The sequence below is a fragment of the Rhopilema esculentum genome, chromosome 11, assembly GCF_057945365.1.
Source record: "Rhopilema esculentum isolate cy_ngs chromosome 11, ASM5794536v1, whole genome shotgun sequence".
Classification (NCBI taxonomy): Eukaryota; Metazoa; Cnidaria; class Scyphozoa; order Rhizostomeae; family Rhizostomatidae; genus Rhopilema; species Rhopilema esculentum.
Window position 1 is genome coordinate 10,426,516 of NC_142825.1, and position 9,710 is coordinate 10,436,225.

The window sequence follows — 9,710 nt, forward strand, 5'->3', positions numbered from 1 at the left end:
CTATTACCCTTCCAACATTATCCATAATCTAACATAGTGTTTACAGTCTTTTTGTGCCACACAAACATGTGAAAATTTTAACTGTCTTACACAAGTAAGGGGTTATAGAGGGAGACTCTTCGACTATGAGTATGTGCTCTTGCTAAACAATATTGTTTTTCGAGTTGTATGACTTGTTTTCAAAATGATTTTAAAAAGCAAACATTTCACAGGGGCAGGTCCAGAGTGAGCTCCTAGATGCCAGGAACTCAGACAGCTTTCCAGAGTCTATGTAAAGAATAATTGATATAACATAAAGATATTTCAGCAAAACAATCTAGCAAAGCATCTGACAATATACAGGCAGCCCCCTGAAAACATTGAATAGCGTTTTGATACCTGCTTCGCCTGAATCGTCCTTCTCGTCTTCTCTCCTCTCCTCCTCCCTAACAGGAACGAAACCAGCACTGAAAAGGTGGGTGGGAAACAGGGGGGTAGCATTGCTTTTTCCGAGGGGTAGCATTGCTTTTTGCCAACAAAAGGGGCGTGTTTCACTCTTTTTGGGTGTGGTCATAAAATAAGTAATTTAATATGCTATTTTTATGTGTTTCTATTTCAATATTCAGAATTCTAAAAATCTTTGCCCAGGGACAAGTATGGGGGGTGAAGCGCCCTCCTTTAGCGACGCCTTTAGCGGGCAATGCCGAGTATAGGTCGGCTTGTTAGCTGAACAAAGTAAATGAGCTTGTTGCTTGTTATTTGAAGGCATTGGTATTGAAAAACCTCCAAAAAATTGATAACTGGCAATTGATGAAGAGTTTTATAGAGAGTTATTATCTTGCACCGGGTAAAGAAGTTTTGCAATGTAATGAATCTTTTGTTATAGTCTTTGTAATCTTCTGTCATTGGCGATTAGAAACGCAAGTGTATAAAGATAAGTTTTGTTTTATATTACGCATTTCACCAAATAAATCCAAAAAATTAACTGTAATAGGAAGAGCCTTATTATTTCGTCTACTTGAAAAAGAGTTTTCAAGGTTTTGGCTCCCAAATATTTAAAAAGTCACTAAGCTACAGTGACATTAAAGATTGTCGTTCAAAATGAACAAAGCCTTTTTCAAAGGAAACTAGCTGCGGGGGCAAACCTTTGTTTAGTGAGTTTTGCTTCTTCTGCCTGCCCGGCATTAATTAAAGTTGCGCACTTTGTTCACATTACATATTTACCAAAAAGTATTTTCTTCAATGATACTGATGAAGTGTGATACATTTTGCTATAGGGTTACCTGAAATGGTAATTGCCTTTATAATCCATTTTGTCTGTTGCCCTGGTGGAGGACGAGAGTTTAGTTTCAAATCTCAGGCTGCTTATAGGTACTGGATTGTTTGAAAATTCAGCTTTTTATGCCAGTCACTCACTCTTTTCTGACGTTCTGACTGTAAATGATACATCTTTTTGTTCCGAGAATACCCCCTTTCAAATGGCACTTTCGGATTCAGCATCTTTGTGGCTTACTCAAGACAACGCTAGTAAAGTTATCTGTGTGCAACAAGAGGCAACAGAAAACTGCAAGAATGGGGCATGGTCAAGTTTGCTTGGCTCTTTCCACAGCTGTTCTGAATAATTCACACTATCCTGAAAAGGGCAATTCAAAGCTCTACTCAATGGTTCATTTGCTCCTCGGAATTCCAGTGTTAATGATCTTTTTTCACCAGTGGCGGTTTTTCATAAAATTTCAGGAGGGGCAACAGTGTGAAATTTGCTGACTGTTACATGGTAAATGGTGTGGCTCATGGTAAAAGGTGCAGCTCAAATAAGTTTTGAACCATTCCCAAAATGTGATGTGATTACTTTCATGGTCCAGCAAAAGCTAAACCTTCCTCTGACTGCCCTTTTTCTCAGCTAAACCTTCCACAAACTTGATAAAAACTTAAAATAATGAGTTCCACAAACTTGATATTAACTTAAAATAATGAGTTAGCTCAAAATCAACTTTCTTTGAGATTTTTAAAGCCGTACTAATACATGATACTTAGTGCTTCGTAACCTGTTTCAAAACAATTTTTCCGAGAATTTCTCCATTTTATATCCACCAAGTGGGTTATCATACGATATAACTAGCAGGGTTCAAAGGAATGCTTATCATAATCAGCGAAACTAAACGAAACAAAATAATGCGAAATGTTAAAAAAATATGGTTAAAAATAGCAACAAAGTACGTCAAAATTCTAAAAGCATATCATAATATTATAATAAACCCAAAGGAATCAGTAAAAGCCTCTTTAAATTGAGTAGAAATAATTTTACAAATAGTTGATGAGATATCTTTTATTTCAGTCTTTATTCGGATTATTTTAATTCTAGCCATTTAATTCTGAGTCATAAACCTCCAACGTTCCACGAGACAAGCTGTACACATTTTTATTTCTATTTTTAGCCTCAATTTCGTTTTCAATTGAAAAAAGCTATAGCCCCTTGAGTTGTTGCTGACCAATCTTGTTCGTCTTTAGTTTTTAGAAAGACCCTTTAGAACCGGCTGTTTTAGCAAATATATTTGATAGGCTCTATGCAGATTAGGGCCTTCCACAGTCCGGTTTTATGCATGTACATTGCAACCAACTCTCCCTTTTTCCACTTTCTCGTTGTTTTGGAAGCTTTTAACAAAAGGCCTTCTGAATACTAGAAAGAGTTAAGTCATTTTGCGTTAAAATCTGGATTCTCTGACAATATATTTGACCTATCCTCCATATCGATTCTACTTTGCTTTCTGTGGAAAGGAGTGTTGTTGGAAACAAGGCCCCAAATGAGTGAAGTATTAATGTTGGAAATTTTTTTGAAAACGACAAAATGGCAAATACCAGATATTGCTGAATGGTAATTTTGCTCCACTTTTGGACTCCAAGGGGGGCAACTGCCCCCGCGCCCCCTTATAACCGCCACTGTTTTTCACCTATCCATATTTTATTATCCTTCTGTGGAAAACCACCACATGACACCTATATACCAAATCATTTTGTTCCTTTTTTCTTGCATCTATTACAGTAGAGAATCCTAGCTCGGAGATACTGGTTCAAACGGATATCAGAACCACAGTGATGCAAAATGAAATTCAAGATTGGTTAAAAATCAAACAGAATCCACTGAAAGGAAAGATTTACTGAAAGATGTTGATTTATTGACCAAACACCCATGATTGCTCAGGAAACAAGACTACCAAAACATTCAAAACGACAGTGTCAACTGAAAATTTCAAAGTTTGCCAAAAGAGTTCTGAAAGACACTGATGCATTGAAGCAAATTGGATGATCCAAAAGACTGTTGTGTGTCTGGTAAGAAGTCAACCCAAAAGTTCCCTGATAAAAATCATAATGACATCGGTTTGTTTTATGAACTCATCGATAAGCTTGATGATAATCGAAGATATGGTTTGATTACAAGTGCATGAAAGCCAGAGAAAGATCTTGATTTTCCAAATCCACAAAAAATTCGAAAAGAAGAAAATTTCAATATGCTTGGCTTGAAAAGTTTTCATGGCTAGTATATTCTCAAGCGTGTAATGGTTGCTTTTGCTTATCTTGTCTTCTTTTCAGTAGCAGGTTTGGTCACAATTCTTCAAAAGCACAACAGCTCATAAAAGAGCCAATTACCTACTGGATTATATCGTTTAAGAGAACATGTATCTTCATCCTTGATTCACAGAAATGCTGTACTGCAGTCTGCAGATGCTTCAATTTAAAAGAACCATGCAAAATAAACGCACCCCAGTTAACCAAATGATGACAATACAAAGTTCAAACACTGTTGCAAAGAACAGGAAAAAAATCGGGTCAGTATTTAGAGGAATCAAGTTTTTGAGACGACAGAATCTTGCTTTCAGAGCTCATCTTGATGATGCAAAGTATAACTAACAAGAAACGTTAGAAATTTACAAGCTCTCTTGGATTTGATGGTTGAAAGCAGTGGCGGATCCAGACTACCGCCATTACCGCTCGAGCGGTAGTCAGATTATTTAAAAAATTATAGAAACAAGGATCATTTTCATGTTTATCCTACTACTTTAATTAAACCATATTTAATTATTGAAAATATTTGATCGCGCTGCAAACCAAGCCTTTCTTCCTAGGAACATGCCTGAAATTTCCACAGAGACAGAAATATTTTTTAATGCTTATCGCTATGGAAATTGCGTGCCAATTGCCGAGCCACATGTTTGCAAATAGAAGGCTAGCATGGGGGGATGATGAAATCATAGCTTGCTAGCTAGGGGGGTTGAGTCGGTGTAGAGCGGATTCGAGCTGCACTGAGCGGTAGTCAGCCTGCCTAAACCAATCAAATCGTCAGAAATCACTGCCAACCTGGGGGGATGCATACAAATTTTGTTGACAACCAATGAACAACCGAGTTGACTACCGCTCAGATGGGGGGTTGAGTAGTACTGCCGCTCAAAGCGGCTCAAACGTTACAGAAAGATGGGGGGATGCCTAAATATTCTGCAAACTGTAACTTCAAAGCCGATGTGACCCATTATTTTGTACAATACACAACAAATCGTAGGAATATATTTTAAAAGAACATTAAGACTCATATTCTAAGATTTATTCTAAAATTCAGAAATATTCTAAAATTTAAGAAGGCATCAGGATTAAAAGTCAGGCCCACAATATTCGCCAAAAGTATGATTCTTTGTTTAACAAAAGTTGCTCTCAATAATTTCAAATTTTATCTAGCTTTTTAAACTTGTAATTTCCAACAGGTCTGATTTTCATAAGTAATTGTCCGACTAAATGCGAGTTTTAGGCGGCACTTCAAAATTTATCTTTTTTTCTAATTCTATGGTGTTCCTCGTCTGAATGCCGTAATTTTTATAGAATATCCATCCTCAGAATATTGAATAAGATTATTTATTTCTTCTCAAGCTTGTTGTAAGGAAACATGAAATTTCAGTAAAGCACAGCTTGTCTCTTGAAAATGGTCTACATAAGAAATTATAGAAAGCAATAATCATTTTAGAAAACCGGGTGTGACCAAGAAATGGGTGCGGTCTAAAGGGTGTGGTCAACCCTCTATCTCATTTCGGCGGTAGTCAGATTTTTGGCTGGATCCGCCACTGGAAAGTGATGATGTGGTTTAAGGCAAGCATTTTAAGATTGCCCCGAAGAATGCAACGTGATTGCCGCTGCGAAGGGACTAGTAATTCCCGCTGCGAAGGCCCATTTCCCTCTCGCCATGTCCCGCAGAACTTCCAAGAAATGAAGAACTTATTGTTGGATCAACTCAACGACTGACTCACCTAGGTTGTCTGAAGGAAGCAAAATGGACGCAAAGATAGTTTTTTCGTTGGTTCTTCTTCTTGCTTTAGGAAACATCACCTTTTTTAGTTGTGAGCCCGTTTCTCTTGCTATTGGTGGAATTGGTGCAGTCATTGCAGCAGCAGGCCTTGGGAAACAAGGTGAAATGTTTTGTGCCCTAATCCATTTACTTTTAGGCATAAATTTTCCCTAACAAGAAATAGATTATATTTCATCAACCTGATTGATGCAATACCCCCTGCCCTGTTTGTAAAATCAAGTTACTTTACTTGCGCCCCAAAGATTTTAACGAAAGATAGATGCGTACTTGTGAAAAAGTAGAGAGCCTTCCTGTATTTATGATTTATGCGTACAACTTTGAAAAGAAGTCCAGCTTTTGGCTGGTTTAAGATCTTTTTAAACTATATTTTCAAATTGGAATGAAGATGAATCAAAACTATCATAACTGTTCACCCCCAGAGTCATTACTTACTATAAAACATATAATTCATATAAAACTTTTGTTATCACTGATAACAAATTCATACAAAGCAGAATTGAATGCAAATATTCATTATTCTTACAACCAAAATACTGGCCAATGTATCAAAACTTGGACAAAGTTATTATTAGGTCCCCTTCTTCTAGTTTTCAGTAAGTAAGCACACATGTGGGTATTGTTTTGATATTGCCAGTGTTTATGTTTAAACAGGCAGGAATGACCAGCAGCAATCTGAAAACGCTAAGAACAGGCAGTAATGACTAGAGACAAGCAGAAGCAACTAGAAAAAGGCAGGAACTGCCCAGAAATTGTAGCTCTAAGAAGGGCAGTCGTGGGCTAGGGGGCATGCTCTCAATTTTTTAGGAGGAATTCAAAACAAAAGAGGTTTTTGTGCAATCTATTTTCAAGAGTGTATAACTGGGCTATCAGTGGCTCAAAGGTGTGACAAGATCCCATTCAACAAAAGTTTGAAAATTTTCCCAACAAACACCCCTAAATTGTAAAGACTACTCATTTTAGGAGCTGAATTTTGTTCCCAAGGGGGTGTCACACCCCCATGTCCCTAACAGTAACTTTTTGCATGGAGAACTTAAGAGCATACAGGTAAGTCAATAACATGTACACTAAGACTAACAAAGAAACTTTCAAAGAAAACAAGAAAATCTCACTAAGTACCATTCAACAAAGAAATTTCTTGCCTTAGACACCACAGTAGATTTTTTCTGAGGACCTGAGATCTCTGGTGAAAGATGGAAATTCTCTCAAGTTTGAATTTGATAGTTTTCAGGGGGTGGCTGGACTAGAGATGCTCTACATTGATTGTATCTTGACTGTTTTTTCCCTACTCAAAAGTATGCCAAAGCATTGTAGTGACCAAGGGGATTGTGAATTAGAAATGAATAGCCAGATTTTGTAACATGGGAATGAAGAGATGAATTAGTGAGCACTGTGGTGTTTTCTTAGCACTGGTGAGTTGGAATTTGTTTCTTATACACTTATATTTGAAAATTTTTGCACCACATTGAGACATGTTAAACAGTGGCAAACAGATTTCAAAGATTTGAGACTGGCCAATAAAATATTTGCATTTTTGATATTTTAAAAATACATTTTTCTCAACGTTTTGAATTTAAGACTTACCATTAATGGCTTCACAAAGTGGTTTGAATTTCAAAAGTTCTTGTTGTTTGCAACTATGTAGTCATTACTTGTTTGTTGAACTGGTGCAATACTTTTCGAACATAAATGTAGTTAAGTGTAGTTCATTGGTAGAAGTATTAAACATTTAGATGATTATGTCAAGTTTCTTCTTGGCAATATAGGAATTTGTTTATTTCTAGGATATTGCTATTTCAAAGAGTGTTGCCAACTAAAGTGGACCTATCATAATATCACTGGCTTGGAGCAGTACCTAGAAGCAAATGTATTTGGACAGCATCTTTTGCTGAAAATTGTTACTAAAGCTATAAAAGAGCATAAAGAGGACAAACATCCTGGTAAACCTCTTGTTCTTTCATTCCATGGAAGTACTGGAACTGGAAAAAACTTTGTTAGTGGAATTATTGCACAACATCTGTATGGAAAAGGATTGGATAGCAATTATGTACACCGTATCATTTCCTCGCATGAGTTTCCCCTGCAGGATAGTGGTAAACTTGATTGGTATAAGGATAAATTGAAAAGAATGATAAAAGATGGAATAATGAAGTGTCAATATGCATTATTTATTATTGATGAAGTTGACAAGATGCCACCAGGGCTGATAAATGTATTGAAGCCGTACCTTGATTACAATGACAAAATTGATGGCTATGATTTCCGAAAATCAATATTTATATTCTTGGGTAACACTGGTGTGGATGAGATAAATCAAGTAGCTATTGATTATTTCAAACAAGGCCTTTTGCGAGAGGATATCTCTATGAAGTCAATGAACAAGCTCCTAAAGACTCTATCTTATCACACAGGAGGTATGGTCAAGTCAACTTTGATAGACCATCATTTGGTTGACTTTCATGTACCCTTCCTTCCACTTGAGAAAGCACACATTCGTTCATGTGCAGCTGTAGAATTTAAGAAAAGAAACCGAAAGTATGATGAAACTCATATCGAACAAGTTGTTAATGAAATAGAGTTTTTTCCACAAGGAGAGGACATATACTCTGTGTCTGGCTGCAAAAATGTTAAAAGAATTGTTCAAGTGATACTATAAATCAAGTCTGAAGGTATTGCTGCACACAAACATCTCTGATTGTGTTTTCATCTGTAGATTTAGATATCCAATTGTTCTTTGCTGTCATGCATACAAAGTTAACAAAGTGAACAAACTGAGACCTCAGCTTGTTGTGTAGTACAACATAAATATTTTCAAATGTACCATTTCGGTGTTTGTGCTGCCATGATGAAATTTCCTTGTTCAATAGCTAGTTCAAAACGTTAATGTGGTGCAAAGCTTAAAATTCATAAAGGCTGCTCTTCCATTACTTTGGTCGTAAAATTTCTTTTAAAAAGAGAAAAATACTTTTAGAATGAAAATCTGAATGATTATGGACCTTTTATAATTTATAAGCTACAGAAGAATTTACAAATCTTGATGATATAGGCCTCCATTTTATTTATTAAGGCTTTCCTCCATTTGAGTCTTGGGTCCGCACACTCTAAGATGGTCTAGGGAAAAGCCTATTACTTTGGAAGCTCGATTAAGTCCCCCCCCTTGACCTCCCTTGCCACCATTCCTGATTTTCTCCTAACAACAAAATGCAGCATAGTTTCTCAATTTAGAAGTCGAGATTCTCCGTAACAAGACATTGTTAACGTGCTAAATCGTCAATTATTGCGATCGGAATTCCTCAGCAGCACGTTGCAAACGATATAAACCCCCTGGAATAAGATTAAATTAATAAGTATATAGCACACTCGATCTCAGTACGGTATATCACTTACGTACGGTCAATGTCGCCTTATGTGAAAGGAAACTGTTCCTTGTAACTTAATGAGCGTTGAATCGAGCAACGCCTCACAACCACCATGAATCGCATCTTCTGCTTTTTCAATCTTCGTACGCTCCTGTATCATGCCAAAATTTCATGCCTCTCTCCAAGTACCTGCTGTCATAAAATGTTTTCTTAATCTTCTTCACTTTTAACATGCCTATGTAAGTATCTAATTGCCTACCTTCAATTTTGATAACATTTGCAACCATCAAATATTATTAAATTTTTTAGCATAATTCGAGTTATGGGACGTGGCATCCGAAATGTTATCTATTTTTAGAATTCTGATGTATGGATTAGCATCTATTTTAAGGATATTGTGTAACGCCAGCATATTCCCAAAGGTTGTAGACATTATCAATTTCATCTCGTGCCCATCTCCCCTTCCACTCCACCCCCTCCCCCGCCCCCCCCCCTATTGCTACCTCTCTGCTTTTAGAGATATGAACAACAGTCTTCCATTTCTGTCTGGTATATTTCTTTGTATTAGGCACGTTTTTAATCAGCCTGTGTAGAGTAAGAACTTGATTATACTATGGATTTTATTGATATTTTGCTAGTTTTTGTTGTCGCTGTTCGTCAATAGACCTCTGTCGTCAACTGTTTTGTCGCTTCTTTTTTTGCACAACCTGTAAATGTTAGCTAAAGTTTTCATATAGCCAAAATATAACACATTGCACATAGTGAAATCTTTCTTTGCTGAAGCAGAAATTAATATGTACTCAATTTAGGGGCCATGCACTCTTGACCATGTGTAAATATTTTTTCCATGTATGATTCATATTTCTACGACAAGACGTTGTATTCATTTTTCTTATTTTTTGCATTGTAAGTGGATTTGGCCCCAGTTTAGCGGCAGGAAAGCATCCTTCACCCATGCTTGTTACAGGCGCATTATACTCAACAAATGTTCAGATATATTGAAACATACCAATAAATCCACATTGGTG

The 9,710-nt window shown here is 36.7% G+C and overlaps 1 protein-coding gene across 1 annotated transcript; it reads left to right on the plus strand.

The window, feature by feature from the left end:
- Positions 1–5,189: 5,189 nt before the first annotated feature.
- Positions 5,190–9,439, plus strand: LOC135693890 (torsin-1A). The gene is made up of 2 exons (XM_065212470.2): positions 5,190–5,426; positions 7,108–9,439. The coding sequence occupies exons 1-2, from the start codon at positions 5,291–5,293 to the stop codon at positions 7,977–7,979; spliced, it is 1,008 nt and encodes a 335-aa protein (XP_065068542.1). The 5' UTR covers positions 5,190–5,290; the 3' UTR covers positions 7,980–9,439.
- The last annotated feature ends 271 nt before the right edge of the window (positions 9,440–9,710 follow it).